The sequence below is a fragment of the Sorex araneus genome, chromosome X (assembly GCF_027595985.1).
Source record: "Sorex araneus isolate mSorAra2 chromosome X, mSorAra2.pri, whole genome shotgun sequence".
Taxonomy (NCBI): Eukaryota; Metazoa; Chordata; class Mammalia; order Eulipotyphla; family Soricidae; genus Sorex; species Sorex araneus.
This window is the reverse complement of record NC_073313.1, coordinates 24002237-24022730: the sequence shown is the minus strand read 5'-3', so window position 1 is coordinate 24022730 and position 20494 is coordinate 24002237. Positions and strand designations below refer to the sequence as shown.

Genomic DNA, 20494 nt, shown 5'->3' with positions numbered 1-20494 from the left:
AAGTACTGCAAGTTTATTTTACTTGCATATTATTTTAAGCACCATCTATTTGAAAAATAATAAATATTTCCCTCTTACCAAAGTAAGCATCTCTGAGGGCATTCTCCTTGATGACTTGTCACGAGTACGTTTTGTTTTGGGGCCACCCCTGGCAATGCTTAGGTGTTATTTTTGCTTATCACACAGGGATCACTCCTGGCCATACTCAAGGGTCTGTATGGGATGTCTGGTTTGAACCTGGGTCAGCTTCGTGCAACGCTAGCGCGCTACTGGCAGTACTGTCTCTTTAGCCCCGTAGTGAATACGTTTTCACCTGGATAAATCCACTGAGGCGTCGAACTGATTTGTTTTCCCTGCGCTTCAGCAGCGGAGAGCATTGCCCGCTACTGCTGGCCCAGTCATGAAGACAGGCTTAGGCTCTAATCGTAGTGTTCTGGTTTCTGCTGGGCAGCTTTCAAGAGGACTCTTAACCTAAGTCACCCTCTGACTGTCCTGTGGGGATAGGAACATTCCCCGCCAATTGCGTGGGACTGTTGGGAGGTTCAAATGGCACAGCATGAAAAGAATAGTAAACCGCAAAGCGTGGCGTGACTCTCAGGCGTTTTCAGTCCTTTTGGCTTCACATCCGCCCACTGAAGTGACCTGGAGTTGCAGGTCAGCAGTGTGATTTTCGGACTGTGGAAAGACGCCTGCGCGTGCCCAGCCAGGGGTATCTCTGGAGTGGAGCACCTGCCTGGCAAGTGTGAGGCCGGCGGGCCCTGAGTGCCAGCCCTTTCCGTGCCACAGCAAAGAGGCCAACCCCCTGTCTTTGCAGGAACAACAAAGGGAAGCGAAGAGGGAAAATAATAAAGCTAATCAATTTCAACTTGAGTAGATTCACTTTGATCTGGAAGTGAGTTCTGCTTTGGATACTCTTCCATCTTTTTCTAAGATAGACATTGTTGTAGCTTAGGGACTGGAGTGATAGTTCAGTGGGTAGGACACTTCCCCGGCATGTGGCCCACTAGGGTTTAATCCCCGGCATCCCATATGGTCCCCCGAGCCCTGCCAGGATTGATCCGTGAGTGCAGAGCCAGGAGTAAACCCTGAGCACAGCTGGTTGTGGCACCTCCACACACACACACACACACACACAATCCCCCCAAAGAAAGGAATAGAAAGAAAGGAGAGTTTTAGCTAACTCTAGGAGACAGAAGAAGTAGATGAATTATGTCTTAAAAGAGGAGAGCAGAGAGCTAGAGCTCAGCTCAATGGGCGGAGAACAAGCTTTGCACACAGGAGGTCTGGTTTTGATCCCCAGCACCACAGGGTCCCCTGAGCACGTCCACGAGCAACCTCCAAGCACCACTGAGGGTGGGCTCCCCCGCCAGCCCCCACAAAAGAATTGGGAGCAGAGGCAAAATGGAGGACAAAATTAGGATTAGTTTATCACCACATGGTGACTGTGCATATTTATAGACTTTTATGATATGAAGGTTTAATTTATAATCTATATGTGGACCACACCCATGTCCTTTCTAGGCTAGGCTGGAAATTCTTAGAGGTTGAGAAATGAACTTTAATAGGTTTTTATAGTACATCTAACATATCACATACAAGTAATTTGTATGTATATTTCATGTTATTGGTGCCCGCTCAAGCAAATCGATAAGCAACGGGATGACAATGATAGTGACAGTGATTTCATTTTTTATTTTATTTTGCTTTTTATTTTTTGGGTAATACCCACTGCTGCTCAGGACTTACTCCTGGCGGGGCTCAGGTGACCATATATAGTACTGGGACTCAACCCTGGCCAGCCGGATGCAAGGCAAATATATGTACCTGCTGTGCAATATTGCTCTGACCCAATTCTGTATTTCATGACAGAAAAGTGCCCAGATAGTTTTTAAATTCAGCAATTAAAAGAGTTTGTATCACTTGATTGTCTTCAGTAATGTTTAAATGGAATTCAGTGGGTAGTGTATACAACATGAAGTTTTATGTAGATATTTTTAGGAGGGTGGAATCTTAATCTAAAGATATATTTCAGAATTGGCAGGTTACTTCTTTCTATTGTTGCTGAGTTTTCCCTAAGTTTTGCATGACTTCATGCTAGTTTTATTAGAAATTTTCAACAGTGCTAACTTCTTAACATAATTAAGTTTCAGACTTGTGTTCTTTGCATGCTAAAAGCTTGTGGGGGTAAGAATTTAGAGCAAGGATCATAGTTTTCAATATACTTAAAGCGTTTTAACTGTGAATATTAAGTTGTATTTTCATGAGTATAGCATATAACATACACTGTTACATAATGCAGCACATATTGTATATAACAGTATATATAATATGTACTATATTGTATAATGTGATACAGTGCATGTGATGTCTGCAATGCAGCATATATATAATATAAATGATATAGAACATGATTGTATTTTTTTAAATTTTTATTTATTTATTTATTTATTTATTTATTTTTACAGTTACAGACTTATGAACTTTCATGTTTGTATTTGGTTTACATCCCTTCACCAGTGCCCATTCTCCTCCACCAGTGTTGGAAGGATGCTGGGAACATTGGTGACACGATTGTATTTTGAACGAGTATTGTTTTAAATGCACTTTAGACACAGTCGCCCTTTGTCTTCTTAGTTTCTCTGACTCTGCAGCACTGAGGTGTGTTGTATCCAGAACCATACTGACCTGGCTTAAGACCTTCTCTGCTTGGCTGAGGGTGAGGAGCCCTCAGAGCTAAAGATAAACTCACAAGTATATATTCTCTCTTTTAGTTGGGGATACCTTGTGGTTTCTCTTTTCAGTTATGTTTATTTGTTCCTGCGGTCAGTCTTTTAAAATAGGATCTATGAAAATAAGAAAGGCTCATTTTCCTGTTTACCTCATCCCAAAGAGTTCTTTGTGAAGGAACAACCTGTTTTCCTTGGTGCTGTCTGAATTTTTTCTCAAGTAGAGGTGCTGATTCATGTGTGTCTTATGACGTAGGTTGAACTGGTGAGTGACCCAAAAGTGATAGGAAGATTTAAGTTTCCCAGTTCATCCATTGATAGCATACCTCACTTGGCAAATATTCACTCAGCTTGTTCTTGGAGTCGCATTGTTTGGGAGCTCTGTTGAAGTTACTATGATGGTCCAAATATTTACTTTTCCTATTGCTTGTGTTTTGTTGCTTATTTTTACAGAGATTTTTTATTAAAAAGTCAGATTATCATCAGCTGAGTTGAACCTTGCACAATTTTCCCCCTTCAAAGAACTGCAGATTTTTTTCTGTAAAGAGGAGGAAGCGTGTGAATAAGTGAGATGAGGTTGAAGGCCTTTGTGGTCAGTGAGTTTCGCCTTCGCTGTGCACACAGTGTGGTCTGGTGGGAAATGAAACCTGGGTCTAGATAGAATTGGCTTTAACAGAATAGCTCTTCCTCTTAGAAGGTGGAGATTTTGCAGTTTTGAAAATGTAGAATCATCTGAAAGGAAGTCGAGGTAAATATTCCCTTGTGATTTCTCCCTCGTTCTACTTTTGCTTAACAGCGAAAAAGTTCTGCCATTCTGTAGGAAAAAAAAAAACATAGGTCTGTACAAACTCATCCCCCCCCCCCTTTTGCGTGCTCTCTTTATCTCTGTCTGTCTGTCTGTCTGTCTTTCTCATTTTAGGTAAGCAGCTGTAAATTTGTGTCTGGATAAGGAAGTTCAAAATAAGCTTGGAACATGGTAAATTAAACGTAATCTCTGTTCCAAGTCTGAAATAAGCTGAACCAGATGACTTAAAACTTGCCTGAAGTAACAATTATCTCACACTTTGGCCCTGAGGTTTCCTTCCTGTTTATGAGACAAGTGTATTTTTTGCATTAATATAAAAAATTGGGAACTATTTTTAAAGAGTAGGAAATGAAACAATTGCAGATAAAACATTTTCTTTGTCCAGCTGACCTAACTGTGAAATCTTTCAAATATAAAGTAGATTTTTTTACTTTTTTATTGAATCGCCGTGAGATAGATCCTTACAAAACTGTTCATGTTTGGATTGCAGCCATACAGTGTTCCAACACCCAGACCTGCATCAGGACCAGTGTCCCCAGGTCCCCCTCCATCACCCCCACCCCCCACCTTCTGCTTGCCGCTGTGGCGGGCACTTCTTTCTCTCTCCGCCCTCCCCCCCTTGGGCATTGTGGCCTGCAATATTGTAGATGTTGTTTTTTTTTTTTAAAAAAGATAATGTTGAAAACATTTTTTAACTTTTCCCCTTACAATTTTAGTTCTAGTGTTTTTTTAAACGGTGGGTTACACTATTTACAAGTTTGCTCTAGTATAGATTTCTTTATGACCTATTATCAGCAAATGTTTGATTTATATACCTCTTTTATATCTTTACAATCCTAAAGTTGCATAAAAATTTCTCAGGTGGAGAGGGGTCACAGTGGAGTAAGTTTAAGATGCCCTGCTTAGGGGCCGGTGCCATAGTCCAGCGGGGAGGGTGTTTGCCTTGCACGTAGCTGACTCTGGTGGGCCCCCAAGCACTGCCAGGGGTAATTCCTGAGTCTACAGCCAGGGGTAACCTCTGAGCATCACCGGGTGAGGACCAAAAACAAAAAAATAGAAAAAAGACATCCTTTTAGATCACTTTTACGGTGGATGAGGAATAATTTACAAATAACACTTATTCAGGGGCAGAATTACAGACTTGAAATTTTCTCATTAAAAAGTTCCATGTCATAGCCAGAGAGTGCGTTTCTTCTTGTTGGTTTAAGTCTAAAAATATTGCACATAAAGTCTAAAAATATCAGTCACCTTTCACTATGAAACTGATCGAAATGATGATTTCTATTGTTGTTAACGCGCTCCCAACTTGATACATCCAAAAGGTGCCCATCAAAATAGTCTTTCTGAGAGGGCAGATTTAATTTTCCTGTCAGAGTATTTTCTTTCAAACATATTGTCACTGGCCAATATATTTATTCCAAAAACGTCATCACTGATCAAAACATGTTGTCTCCCTTCATTCAAAATTATTTTCCCACTTTTAGGGGCAGACTGTTTTTGTTCTTTGTATCTTACAAAACAAATCAGAATTTGTTGTAAAAATTTCAGGGGCCTGGGATGTGGCTAAGTAAGTAGAGCACAGGCCTTACATGTTCGGGGTGGCTCCGGGCTTGATAGCCAGCACCACATAACCTCACGAGCACTGCCTGAGCACTGACCGGCGCAACTCTGGGACCCCCCTTCACACACACACCCCAATAAAGCTTCAGAAAATATGGCCAATTCGAAGGACTCAGCCTTAGACAACCACTGTTAGCATCTCTTTCAGACTCTTTTCTGGGTCTGATTACATATACCCTCTGAATTACATTAAAAAACCCTTACAAATCCCTGCCACCCACTACCTTTTCTTAATAAATGCCAGTTTCTAATCTGTTTTCCCAATTTTATTTTCAAATATATTGAGACCGATTTTCTTAAATACTCAACATTTAATATGAAGGCATTTGGAAGCAAACCATACATACCTATTGAAAATAAAATTGGGGGGACCCCCAGTGGCATTCAGGCCTTACTCAGGATCACTCCTGGCCCTCAGGGAAACCCTATGCTGCGCGTGTAGGAACCAGGGTCAGCTGTATGCAAGACCAGCACCTTAGCCCCTTGTGCTGTTTTCCTATCCGGAGTACTTGTTTTGGGTTAATTTGATATGTTAAGATTGCAACTTGAGGTGAAAAAATTGCGGACATTTTTATTTATTTTTTTTGCAAGTTTATTTTTCTTTTATGCTGCCTTTTAATTAAAAAAAACCTACTTGACCATTTCTTAAAGTTCCATGGATCCCTTTTTGTGGCGGACGTACAGTTCTCCTGGGGACTGGCTGTTCCCAGCTGGATGCCTTGGGACTGAACTCAGGCTTTCCACATGCAAAGCCTGTGCTTCAGCCCTGTGAGCCATTTCCCCAGCTCATAGTTCCACATTTTTAAAAACTATGGACTTGGCCATATTAAGCATTTTTCTGTAATAGTTAAGTGATGTTAAGTATATTCCCACTGAAGTGGAAAAAATTTGTGGAACTTTTCATTTCACAAAACAAAAACTATTCTCATTAAACAAATCACAACTCCCCATTCCCCTCACCCTGCCCGAACCACTATTGTATTTTGTTTCTATGAATTTGACTACTTTAGATATCACTATAAATAAAATACTATATTTACTTTTGTGACTGGCCTATTTCACTGAAGGACATGCCTGGAGGTTCTGTTCCGTTGTATGTATGTGCCACATTTTGTTTATTCATCAGGGACACTTGGGTTGCTTCCCCCTTTTAGCCTTATGAGTGGTGCTGCTCTGAACATGGGTATGCAGACGTGTCTATAAGACCCTGACTTTTGGGGCTGGAGCGATAGCACCGAGGGTAGGGTGTTTGCCTTGCATGCGGCCGACCTGGGTTCGATTCCCAGCATCCCATATGATCTCCTGGGCACCGCCAGAAGTAGTTCCTGAATGCATGAGCCAGGAGTAACCCCTGTGCAACACTGGGTGTGACCCAAAAAGCAAAAAAAAAAAAAGACCCTGACTTTTAATTCTTCTGAATATATCCAAATTCTTCTGCATTTTATTCTTTTGGTTATGAATCCAAAAGTGAAATGGTGGTTGAATTTGTAATGTTTTGAGGATTTTCCACACTGTCTTCCTTAGTGGTTTCACCATTTTATATTCCTACCAAACACATGGCCAGTTTCTCTTACATCCTTACCAATGCTTGTTACTTCCGTTTTAATCCTGGGCATCCTAAGGAGTGTGAAGTAAGGAAACACCTGTTTTCATAAAAAGTACACTACTGAAATATCTTTTTAAATTTTTTTCTTGTAAACAAAACCTACAGTTAAGATGATTATGAATTTCCCACTAACCTGATAACAGGTTAGAAGAAAACTTTCCTCTCACCTACTTCCCAGAGAAAGCTTCTTTCACTAGTTTGGTGTGTTGCCTTCCAGATTAGAAAAGATTGCTGTATAAAATGTAGGCAGTGTATTGAGTGCTCTGGATGGGGGATAGTCTTTTTATGTTTGAAAAATTGGGGCTCATACAGCTTCTTTTCAATTCACTTTATGACTCATTACTAAAGATAGTATCCCGTCCGCACAGCAGAGCCTGGCAAGCTACCTGTGGCATATTCGATATGCAAAAAACAGTAACAACAAGTCTTATAATGAAGACTTTACTGGTGCCCGCTTGAGCAAATCGATGAACAACGGGACGACAGTTTCTACAGTGCTACTAAAGATAGCAGTATGTGGCCTGCATTGGAAAAACTATTGATTTCATCATTTTGTTTTACTCTAAATTCTTTTTTTTTTTGCTTTTTGGGTCACACCCAGCAATGCACAGGGGTCACTCTGGGCTCATGCACTCAGGAATCACCCCTGGCGGTGCTCAGGGGACTATATGGGATGCTGGGATTTGAACCCGGGTCGGCCATGTGCAAGGCAAACGCCCTACCCGCTGTGCTATCACTCCAGCCCCTACTATAAATTCTTTTGCATACCTTTCTTGTTTTATGGTAGTTAATTTAAACAAAAATAACTTCAAAACTATTGCCAGTTAAATTTACTGTTACTTGAAAAAAAATCAGATTTTTACTTATCAAATTGAAAAAATGAAAAATGTTTTGTTTTTAAATGAAAATGTGTTCAGATTGAAATTATTGTAAGAAGGGTTGATTGAAGATCAAAGAGCATTGGGAGAAAACCTCATAATTGTGCTTCATTTCCTCTAAGTGGGAAAATAATCCAATTTTAAATCACATTTATCTAAAACTGTCTTTAAATCCATTTATTTCCCACAATAGTAGATAAAAAAATTAGATACTCAAAGCAAAAAAAAAAACCTTTGAAAACAGCTGCACATTTTAATGTGCAGGTTATGATAGCTAACTTAGGTAATTACCTAACATTAGATTTTTGGACAACAAATTATGTTGAGATTATCATCAAAACCCCATCTGATCTTGATATCAAGAGAGTGCATCTTAATTGAGAATGTTTTTTATATTATTAAAGTAGCAGCTGTGGAGTTGCTTACATTTGGACCGTATAAAAATCGCACTGATTCATGTGTGTAGCTGAAAGATCTGTGGAGAGTCTGAAATCATCTCTGCTTCTAAATCTTGTGCTTCTTTTGTTACTGTGCCTGGTGACTCGTGATTCTTAACCTTGAAGGACTTAACTGAAAAAAATTTGAAAAGAAGTGTATAAACGTTCTTGTGAATTTTACCTTTTGTGCAGTTGTTTCCCAGAATTTTCCAGTGGTATGGTACATTATTTCTTTTTCTGTGTAACTCCTGTCTTTTGTCTGTTACTGCACTTATCGCAGGTGGTGTAATTATTTATTTATCTGCTTTATTACCCTGTGGCGGCAGGGATCCATTTTATTGTCTTTGAAGTTCATATTCATTGTTTCATTAAAGAATTGCTTTGATGTTGTCCTTTGTGTGACTTGCAGGGTCATTAAGTGAAGTAAGGAAACTGAGAAAACCACAGTTTTGGAGACAGAGGATTTATTTTTAGGTCTCAATTGTAAAAAACTTGGTGAAGTCCAAGGGGCATTAGACATAAAAGCATGAGGCTTATGGAGAGAGCAGTGCTGAGAATACTGAGTTGGGCATTAATAGCAGGGATGGGAGTTAAATATGTAAACTTCAGTGAAATTACTCAGTAGGGCAGAGAAGAGATTGAGAACTACTCAGACTCATTAACCTTGAAGAGAAGCCCCAAAGAGTGAACAGGTGCCTACAAAGCCTGTAGAATAGCTAGAGTAGAATCCTAAAAACCACAGACGAGAGAGTTTGCGATGATAGAATGGTCATAGACAGGAAACTTTACCACAGATAGAATAGAGAACTAGAGAAAGAATAGAGTAGATAGAATAGGGAACAAAGATGGCAGATGTCTGTTGGAATTTAGAAACTGGGAGACCACCAGTGGCTTTGGGAAGATTGGTTTTAGGTCCCTTGAGTAGTGGACACACAGCAAGAGAAGCAAAGTGGACAGAGCAAATACTTGGTGTTGAAATTTGGCAATTCAGAAGAGTACATGGGTCACAAGAGAATTTTTCCAAACTGAACATAATAGTATATTCTCACCCTTCTGACCTTTCTAATCACACCACGGTAAGGGACTATTCTACTATCTCTCTATGGTCTATTTAATTTATTTTTGTGTTGGGGCCACAGCTAGCTGTGCTCAGGGATCACACCTCCTGGGCTCGGGAACCATATATGGTGGCCATATATTTGACCATGTAGTACTGTAGCACTGTTGTTCCGTTGTTCATCGATTTTGCTCGAGCGGGCACCAGTAACGTCTCCATTATGAGACTTGTTACTGTGTTTGGCATATCGAATATGCCACGGGTAGCTTGCCAGGCTCTGCCGTGTGGGCGGGATACTCTTGGTAGCTTGCTGGGCTTGAGGGACGGAGGAATCGAACCCGGGTCGGCCTCGTGCCAGGCAAACGCCCTACCTGCTGTGCTATCCGTCTAGTCCTATATTTGACCATATATGGTCAAATCAGAACCTAATCAGAATAAACATTATAGGCATTCAAGAAGCATTCCTGTTTATCTTGAAGAATGATTTGATGGCACTTGTACTTTCCATGGTTATCAGCATAAGCATGAATTGTTTAGTAATGTGAATATATGATGATAAGGCATGTTAGGAGAAAATAATCTCAATGAAAATTACCTTGACCATATTGAATAATATCCCAGATTTCTACTTATTGCTGTTTAAAATACAAGATTTTTATTGTAATGCAGCACCAGTTTGCTAATGAACAGTTGAAGCTATTTAATATTCAGTGTTCCCTAACTTTAATACAAAGAATGATACCCTAAATACTTCATTTCCTATATCACCATTATAAAGTTACTATAAATAGCATATCCATTCAGATAGTCTCCATACCTTGTAAGTTTATCTGTTCTCCATATATTGTTCATTATAGTGGTTTTCCATGGGAAAGTGTACATGAGTTAGTATCACATAATAGAGGTTATCTTTCAGAGGCACGAGATGGTTAATGTTACCATGTTTTCACACACATAAAAGGATTAAAGGCATAGTATAAAGTGACTTGAGTATTGAATTCTATTAATAGAATTTTTTTTAAAATCCCAATTAGGGCAGCTATAAAATTTTATTTTAAAATTAAGTATAGGGGCCTGAGAGATAGTATAGTGAGTAAGGTGCTTGACTTGCGTGTAGCTGACCTGGATTTGACCCCCAGCATTTCATATAGTCCCCTGAGAGCTATCAGAGGTGATTTCTGAGCACAGAGCCAGGAGTAAGTCCTGGAGATTGTTGGACGTAGCCCCGAAACCAACCAAAAATAATTATAATGTACCAAACTAATTTTCTTGATCCTTAAAGCCTGCTACTAAGAAATTGGGCTGGAGCAATAGCACAGTAAGTAAGGCGTTTGCCTTGCACGAGGCCAATCTGGGTTCGATTCCTCCGCCCCTCTCAGAGAGCCTGGCACGCTACTGAGTATCCCGCCCGCACGGCAAAGCCTGGCAAGCTACCTGTGGCATATTCGATATGCCAAAAACAGTAACAAGTCTCACAATGGAGATGTTACTGGTGCCTGCTCTAGCAAATCAATGAACAACAGGACTACAGTGCTACTAAGAAATTATCTAAATTTTGAAACCTTGGGTTGTGTTCTAGAATATATATTCTGGTTTAGAGTACTGATTAGACTTTTTTCCTTCAGTGTGCTACTAAAACTATCTGATTGATACATAGATTTGATTTTAAATTTCCCACTCTTCGAATTTTTTTAAATTTTAAAATACATTTGTCAGTGGAGAGAGAGATAGGATGACACGGGAGTTAGGATTAATGGGTATTGGTTGTGTTTTAAGACAAATGATTTTCTTTTTTCCTAAATTAAAATGTATTTTGGGGGGCCATACCTGACAGTGCTCAAGGGTTACTTTTAATGGTTCTCAGGGGACCATATGGGATTCCGGGTATTGAACCCAGGTCAGTCACATGCAAGGCAAACATCCTACCCATTGTACTGTGTCTCTCACTCAAATTAATTATTTTTAAAGTAGTCACTGTTTTATATTGGTAGTGCTATTACACCATAAGATTTTTCTTGAAGACTAGAGAGATCGTTCAGTGGGTAAGGTGCTTGCCTTGCATGTGGCCAACCTGGCTTCTGTCCCCGACATTGCATAGCCTCTCCGGAGCCCCGTAAACAGTGATCCCTGAACACAGAGCCTTGAGTCAGCTCTAAGCACAGCTGTGCGGGGTCCCCAGCTCCCCTGAATGTGAATAAAGCCCATAACTTCTCCAGTAGGTGGCCAGTCACATATTTTGTTTTTTTGCTTAGGCCAATTCTAATTTATTTCCTTAAAACAGCATTTTTGTTTTTGTTTCTGTTTTGGGGCCATAGCTGGCAGTGCTCAGGTCTTACTCCTGACTCTGTTCAGGGATCACTCCTGGCATGCTCAGGGCACTGTATAGGATACCGGGGATTGAACCTACCTCTGCCATATAGAAGGCAAATGCCCTACCTACTGAATTCCGGCTCCCTAAAACAACTTTTTGAAAGAAAGTAAATTTGAGGGGTTTTTTTATATATAAAGTTGAGTATTCTTCCCCAAACATCTGCCTATGGAATCGTGGTCTTCTGAACTTGACTGGTTGTGGGGCTAGATTATTGGATCTCTCTTAGGTTTACTGAGTCGGACAGTCTTGGGAGGGTGTTAGAATCTATGCTTCTAAAAATCTTGCCCAAGTTCCCCAACACACTGATGCTATAAATTAGGGGTTAGGATGATTGTCGTGCATATGGCCAACCGTGGTCTGGTCTTTGGTCCCTGGACTCACATGTGGTCCCCCAAGCATTGCCAAGAGTGACCCCCCGCGCACAGAGCCAGGAGTAACCCAAAGCCTCCCCTTCCAAATTTGTGTCACTAGGAACAGTCCTGTGAGATTTACAAATGGGGATTGTGAAATCAAGGCTTACAAATTATTGAAAAGGAAAATGGTATATATTTTAAGTGGAGGGTCTCATATAGAGGTTCCTAGGCGTCTTTGACTTATTCGGCCCCTTTTCAGAAAACAAGCCTTTAAGTGAACAAATGGAAAGAACCTCCAGTGGCACAGAGGCTCTGTCTGACCCCTGGGTCATTCCAGTGCCCCAGAGGGTATAGCCCGCTTTGGGAAAGACTTGCCTAAGAAGACAGGAATTGTCATTCATTACAGGAGAATACAGTCACTCTTCTTAGAAGTGGGACAGATTCTATTCTGGATCCCCCATGGAGGTGAAGAGGAAAGCAGCTTGTTAGGGACTTGAGCCCCCGTTTTTTGGGAAGAGTCCTTGAGTAATTCTGAGGTTAGTTATTTATCTTTAAAGAGTTTTAGTGGGATGCAATCAAAAAGTGGTCCCGGAGCTACAGAATCCTGGAGAGTGCACTCAAGCACCGTTTGACCTTCTGCGTACCCATTGTCACCTGGTGTTTGTGCCCTCAGCAGAGTCCTGTCTGGGTTGACTGTGTCCAAGACTGCCCTGGCTGCTGGCGCTGAAGGTGAAACTCACTCTTTCTGTTTTGAAAAGAAATTCTTATTTAAAAAATTGTGAGCCAAGTCTTTTGAGTAAACTCATAAGATCCCTGGAAACTCGGAAAGGTCAGGGTCCGTGTCTACCTAACTGTCACGTTTAGCACCATGCCTGACTTGGAGGAGGTATGCAGTCAACATTTGTTTATTACATTGAAATAAAATTCTAGCTGACCTCCTTGGATTGCTTAGTACAACTCTGCTTATCTCACCAAGATTTGCTCTGCTCTCATTAGTACTTGGTCAGCGTTAGTGCCAGCCTGCCACATTTCTTGTTCGGGTTCCACTCAACCAGCTGTCAGCCCTAGTGCTCAGTTTCCATGGTGTCTGTATTGATCTTAAGAGAACTTTCCCTAACCAACTTTTGTGATGCCATCCTGCTCCTTTGGGTTATGTAAAACAAAATTATAAAGGCAAGTCCAAAGGTCCAAGATAGAGACTATTTGTTGACAGGAGATTATTAGATATTATTAGATTATTAGATATTATTAGATATCTAATCTAATTATTAGATTATTAGATATTATTAGATATCTTTCCGGGGAACAGACAGCAAGAACTTCTAGTCACACGAGGAAACTCAGTGGCACTTCTGAGTTGTGCAAAACTAAACATCACCGGCTCACCTTTGTGCCACCGTTCATTTTCCCTAAGACTGTGGGTCTTGTATCATTACATGCAAAACCTCAGACAGATCAGCACATTTGAGTCCTTCCTTTGAGTTAACACCCCCTCCCTCCAGCGAGCTGAATTCTAGCAGAGACATCTGATAGCTGAAGGGAGTACCCTGGAGGATATGCCAGACCTAAAGCTAAGTAGCTTTCGGATCTGGGTCGTTGGATCTAGTCTTTTGGTATGGCCTCACATTTATTGAAGATGCCGCTGTTAACAGTGTGAGCTTGACTTTGGTCTAGTACACCAAACTCAATCCAAAGTAGAGCATGTCTGACCAATGCTTGGAAGGTGGTACCCATTTTTCTCAGTCAAGTCAGCTGCCCTGGGTGGGGAATGAGCCTGGTAAAGGATTCTCATAGCATCACTTGGGACCGAGGTGCTCAGACCATGGTGCACACTATTTGGAGCTGAGGTTCCCTAACTTATGTGGCCTACTGCCGTCTTTTCAGAAAAAAAAAGTCCCCCAGATCTACCTTCTTTTTTTTTTTTTTGACTTTTTGGGTCACACCCGGCGATGCTCAGGGGTTACTTCTGGCTCTGCACTCAGGAATTTCCCCTGGCGGTGCTCAGGGGACCATGTGGGATGCTGGGAATCGAACCTGAGTCGGCCACGTGCAAGGCAAATGCCCTACCCGCTGTGCTATTGCTCCAGCCCCAGATCTACCTTCTTTAAGTGAACAAACAGAAAGCATCCTTCCATGGCACCTGAGCCTAATACTGGCCTTCCATGGCACCTGAACCTCTGGATCATCCCAGCACCCCTGAAGTGGGTGCTTTCACCCACTTTAGTAAACATTGATATGAAACATTTCTGTCAGCTCAGGAAGTTTCCTTGTGCCCCTTTCCAGTAAGCTCAGTGCTGCCTCCACTTCTTCAAGCAGTCATGGTCTTGAGGCCATGAATTGAAAAACCTACAGGTTTGCTTAATTTCTAGATGCTAGAAAGCTTAGAAATTGATTTTTACTTGAGTAAAATACACATCTCAGTGAGCAGAGCTGTACCCTAGGAGATCTTTGAAAGTGAAGACTTTCTTTTGTTTTTGCACCACACCCAGCTGTGCTAAGGGATCACTCTTTGCAGGTCTTGGGGGACCATTCGGGAGGGCAAGGATCAAACTTGTGTCAGCAGCGTGCAAGGCAAGCACCCTAACTACTATGCTATTTCTCTGGCCCCCAGAAAGTGAAGACTTTTGTGGGGGGTTGTTTTGTTTGGTGCTATCCCGGAGGTGCTCAGTGCTTACTCCTCGCTCTGCACTCAGGAATTACCCCTGGCGGAGCGCAGGGAACCATATAGGGTGCCGGGGATCGAACTCAGACCCACTGTACTGTCACTCTGGCCCCAAGAAAGTGAAGATGTTTTTGAGTCATGACTGGTGTTGCTACTGGCACCTAGTGGGTAGAGGTCAGGGCTATTGCCAATCCCCTGGTAGCACAAAAGACAGGCCTGTAAGAAAGAAGAATCTGCTCGGGAGCAGATGATGGCAACGCCATAGCCAAGTAGGGGTGCGTGGAACGGAAGAGGGCAAAATTAATCAAGGTTGTTTTGTGATTCCAAATTCATTCCATAGTATTTTCTCTTCCTGAAAGTGATACACTTTATATTATTTTAATTTGAAAAGCAAGGAGTAAAACTTCAGCCTTTCGGAAATTAAGATAAAGACTAATCAAAATTTTAAGTTCTGATGAAAATTAAATTTAGAAAAAATTTTTTTGTGGGGAGTACACCCACCCAGCAGTGCTCAGGGATCACTCCTGGTGGGCTCAGGGGACTGCTATGTGGTGCTGGGGATTGATCCCGGCTTGGCCACGTGCAAGGCAAGGACCCTAGCTACTGTGCCATCGATTCAGCCCCTAATGTTTTTTAGACACCAAGAATACCTTTATTTTTCATAAAGCACAATAAACCTTTCCGGGCAAGAGTGACTGAGGTTACGAATATACTTACATATGTGCATTCAGTTTCTAGATGTACATTCAGTTTCTAGCGTTGAGAGAAGGCTTAAGATTGCTTCTGTGTTTCAGGTAATTCAGAGGTCTGTGGGCCCGGCCAGCTTTAGTCTGCTCACCTTCAAAGTCTATGCATCCTCAAAAAAGGACCCACCCGCCAAAGCCTGTCTCAAGGTTAATGAGGTAACATGCTGTTCATGTTGTGGTATATTTTGAACATCTGATTTGGTTAATATAGAAAGTAGATGATACATGCTAATGTACAACTTGTGTATCAGGGAAATATGACAGTTTAGGAGATATTTAAAAAGAGGAATATATTTCCTGAGAGAGAGAGAGTGAGAGTGTGTGTGTGTGTGTGTGTGTGTGTGTGTAAAACTATTAAAGTATGGCATTTCAACGAATACACTTTAGTTAATGACCTTAGTTAAGGGCATAATTGGGGAATTTTTCCTAGATTTTTAGCTGAGACTGTGCTTTGCCTCAGTGGATGGTAAGCTCAATTCCCTTCTAAGTGATCTGCCTGATTCTAGCCTGTTATCAGGCCAAGAAAACATTTGCATTTTTCCCTCTCTTAAGAAAATAAAGACCTGGATTCATTTTGCTTCTTGGCTAGATTAGAGACTCATAAGTAGATACTTAATAAATACTAAACAAATAAAATAAGAAGTCTTTTCTCCATTATTTACATTCTTTCCTGTCTGTACTCCCCAGTGATTATTTTGTACTGTTGGTTTCTGTTGACTTTGAATAAAGCGACAGAGCTCTACCTACAGTCCTGGGCTGGGTTACTTGAGCAGTGTTTACATAAAGTTCATTAGTTTATCTTCGCCCTTTTTCTCTCTTCTCAGGCCTTGGGCCAGTGGCATTTTTGAGGGTGAAGAAGAAGCCAATAGTGGCTTTGGAAAGGTTTTTTTTTTTTGACTGGGTGGGACCAGACTGAACATTTGAACCAAGTAACTTGTTCTCCAGTTACTGTCAAGATGTATATCTTCATTTACCCTTTCGAAAAATAGAAGCCTTTTATTTCAAGCCAAATCTAAGCAGCCCAAAGGGTGGCTACTTTGTTCTTGTAGGGACAGGGATAGGGTAGGACCACAATGGCCCTGCCTTCTTTACTGTACCTGTATTAAGGAAATAAGGTTACAAAAATCTTTTGAAATAGGGTTCAGGATGCAGGTAACCCTTCAGAGACATTGTAGTTTGTGGGCTAGAGTGATAATGCAGTAGATAGTGCACTTACCTTCCATGTGACCGACCAAGATTCCATCCCTGTGGCATCCCCTATGGTCCCCTAGAACCCGCCAGGAGTGATCCCTTGGGCGCCGGGCCAAGAGCAACTCCTGAGCACCTTCGTGTGTGACCAAAAAGCAAACAAACAACTCTACTCCCAAAAGACACTGTAGTTTGTAAATTAATAGAAATAAAATATTTACAAATTTAATAGTTTATTGTTACTTCATTATGTATAATCTCCTTTGTTTCTCTTTCTTTTGTTTCTCAATGTAAGCAGCTTTCACTCTACACCATTCCTGAGGGTCAGTCTAAATATGTGGAAGAGACAAAGACCCAACTTGAAGAAAGCTTCTCACATCTTCGACATCATTGTGAGCCATACATAAGATGGTGTGAGGTACGGCTCTTCTGAAAGTGGAGTTAATGCATGTATAGACTGAGTGGTGAGAAACCTGTATTGGCTGCATGTTTTCAGAAAAGGGCCTGACTTGGAAATGTTCATCATTGCCATCCCTGCAGGGGAGCAGAGAGCCTCACCTTCCCACTGGGCAGTGTGCGTTACCTTCACTAAAGAGAGCAGAGGGCTGCTAACTACCATCTGCTGGTAATGGGGAAGAAATGTGTGATAAGTATAGTAGGGGGAGGATACAGTGTGTAAGCATTGATATAGAAACTAGGGCAATTTTCTCCCGGAAACTCAACAAAATCAATACTCCTTCAAACAGAAATGCTTATAGAGCATTTGAGTAGTTTATAATAGCAAAAAAGGTAGCATTACATATTTTAATACTGAACTATTTGCCTCAATGACCAAAGAGTTACACATATAGTTGATCAAGTTATTTTGTCATTAACTTCATGAAAGCATTTCTGTGATTTTTTTTTTAACATCTAAAGCTGAAGTCTAGAAATCTACTGAATGCTTTCATGAGCCATATTTGGCCTTGATTTTGAAAATTGATCATAAAGTAGTAAAGCAAATATGTAGTTATGCTGTATGGTCCTAGTAGAATGTAAATGTTTGACATATGCAAACTCAATCCAGAACTTGTTATAGAATTTTAGATTTCCATTGTTTATGCCAGTGCTAAACAATTTAGAAATAGTCTCCAATTTAGAAATAAAATAGTAGGAACAGGCTATATCAGCAGTTTAAATTAGGACATCCTATTAAATTGTCTTACTGAGTTATGTAATGCCTAAAAATTATACAGAATATATTGTAAAACATTTAGACTTTATTCTCTTGTTCGAGAAGATTTTCAGCAAATTTGTGTGCAAATATTTTTGTATCGCGTAGACACAACTTCTGTTATTCCTCTCCCTCCTTATATAGAAGTACTTTATCTCTTTAGCTTTCAGTCTAAGCTCTTTTTCACTTTTGTGTGCCTGATACTTGATATAAAAGAAAAACAAAAAAACACTCTAGTTAATAGAATAGTTATGAACATGTTTATTTGTACTGTTTCAAAATTGAAAAGCTTTTTTTATTAAAATGATTTATCTTCTTTAGAAATATTTCTGATTCTAGGCTCCTTTTTCAGTTCAGCATTTTCTAGCCCCTTGTTTTAAGAACTAATTTAATTTTTCTGTATAATAAGATTATGCCAGTGGAAGAAGATGGCAATTAGTTTAGTTATCTACAGTGGTTTTTCTTTTTTATGAGCAAAAAAACAAAGATTTTAGTGAATTAGTGTTCAGCTGTTTTTTAACGTTCTTTTTGTACTCCCCACAGCCAGCATTTATTGTTTAAAACTATATAAAAGCATTTCATAACTTGTTCTAACTTAAGGGGAATTAAATCCTTTTCCAAGTGGCAATTAGTTGATACCTTTCGATACCCAACTATCTTTATTCTCATCTTCAGTGTAAACTTCAAGAAGGATGGGTACCTTTTACCTGTCCCTTGCTCCCTGACATTCGTATACACAACCTTTTTATTATTGTTGTTAAGAAAATGATAATGCTTTATTTGCTTTAGCATAAACTTTGCTACTTATTCCTTTGTCTCACTGAAACTAGTCACTCTTGCTTCAGATGAGAATTTTTCAGATATGGGCTTTAAAATCATAGCAAAGTGTGTGTGTGTGTATACATACATATATACACATATGTTTGTGTGTATATATATATATACACATATATAAGTATATATAAACTTCCTGATTTAATGTCATGGGCAAGGCAGTGCCACTTTAATGATTCAGAGGACTGATCTTTAGTTTGTTTTTATTCAGTTTTTAATAGCAGCCTGGAAAGGCTGGGCTGTTGAACCCTCTCTACTTAAAATCTTTGTTTCCTGTGGCAATAATAAGCAGTTATGCTTAGCAGTTTGCAATGAAGGGGAAATTGAAAAGAAAAAATGATAATAAAAAATTGAGATAGTATGTCTCTTTGTTCAAAAAGGATTAATAACTTGATTCTTTTTTTATTTTTAAAATAAGGTAAGTTATTTTATTAATATAGGATATTTCTCCTGGTTTGTTAAAAATTTATAAGAGTTCTCTAAATTTACCTTATCATCAAAATAGGTCCATTTTAACATTTATTATCAGGCTACATTTAGCCAGTGGTAATTGTACTATATGAAACAAATGCTAATAACAGTTTAAAATAATTTTTAATATTAAATCCCCAAATCAACTTTTTATTATGTCATATTATTAAAGAAATTATAGCTGTTAGCTTAAAATTAATATGGGTTACAGTTATTGCCCTGATGAACTATATAACTCAGTGTACTAATGGAAACTTTTGGCAGTTAATATAAATAACAATGTAGAATTATGCATATGCACACCTAGTACCTATACTACAGAAAATTTGAATAACTCGATTTTTTATTCAGTAAAGACAAATAGTTAAGCCTTCAGAAACACAAAGGTTGGTGCACTGACCCCCTGTGTAGAACTTGAGTGTGTAGCTTTTTATGCACCACAAACTTAACCACAAATAGCCTGTGTTGACCAAAAGCCCTGCTGATAATGTAAACAGTTATCACAGATTTGTATACGATAGGGCAAACTTTATTTTTAAATTAAATAGGCTAGATATAACTGTTCTACAGAAAATCAGAGAAAACATACTTACAGTTATACTGCTTTTTTTCACAAAAATCTGCCTGTAAGTGGACCTGCACAGTTCAACCAGTGCTATTCAAGGGTCACCTATATATTATTACTTTCTAATTAGCAAATTCAACTCATTCATTTTCTTGTCACCTTTGTAGGAAATGTATAGCCAGACTAAGCCCAAGATGGAAACACTCATTCAATTGGGGTTTGGTAAGTTGATTTGGGGGGTAGAATGGTTTGGGTCACAGACAGTGGTACCCGGAGTAGGTGGGGTGGTTACTCCCAGCTTTGTGCTCAGGAGTCACTACTGGAATTGTGACCTGAGGGACCATAAAGTTCTGGGGATCAAACTGGGGTTGGCCACATGCAAGGCAATCACCTTCTTAACCACTGGTAAGTTGATTTTTTAATTAAGGCTTGATCAGTTTTTTTTTTTTAACACTAAACTCTAACCAGGGCTCCCTGCACAGGTTTCAGAAGGAAATCTGTGACTTCCTTAAATTTGTATGTAGCATTTTAGAGCTGTGTGGATTCTTCTGGAATGAATCCATTGTTTTCATCAATTTCAGGGCACTAGTGTCCCTTAACAGTCAGGTACATCTTTTCAAGATTATTAGGATTATTGGGCTAGCAATTGAAGTGATACTGGATATCTTTCCTTTAAATTTGTTTCATGGGGCCAGGACAGCGGGAAAGGCACATGCCTTGCACTTGCCCGGGCTGAGTTCGATCCCTGGCATCCCATATGGTCCCCCGAGCACTGCCAGGAGTTATTCCTGAGGGCAGAGCCAGGAGTAACCCCTGAACATCGCTGGGTGTGACCCCAAAAGAAAAATAATAACAAAATTTGTTTCAGGGGCTGGAAATATGACTCAGTGTTAGAGTGAAAATTTTGCATGTGAGGACCGGGGTTTGGTCCCTGGCACTGCAGAAAAAAAAGGAATTATTTC

General features: G+C 40.0%; 1 protein-coding gene across 4 annotated transcripts in view; it reads left to right on the top strand.

Moving 5' to 3' along the window:
• APOO (apolipoprotein O) overlaps window positions 1-20494 on the top strand; it is a 68507-nt gene that overhangs the window by 10980 nt on the left and 37033 nt on the right. For all 4 annotated transcript variants that reach the window (XM_055122904.1, XM_055122905.1, XM_055122906.1 and 1 more), the window contains 3 exons: window positions 15310-15417; window positions 16748-16867; window positions 19700-19754. In XM_055122904.1, coding sequence (XP_054978879.1) covers window positions 15310-15417; window positions 16748-16867; window positions 19700-19754 — 283 coding nt within the window. The remainder of the gene's footprint in view (window positions 1-15309; window positions 15418-16747; window positions 16868-19699; window positions 19755-20494) is intronic.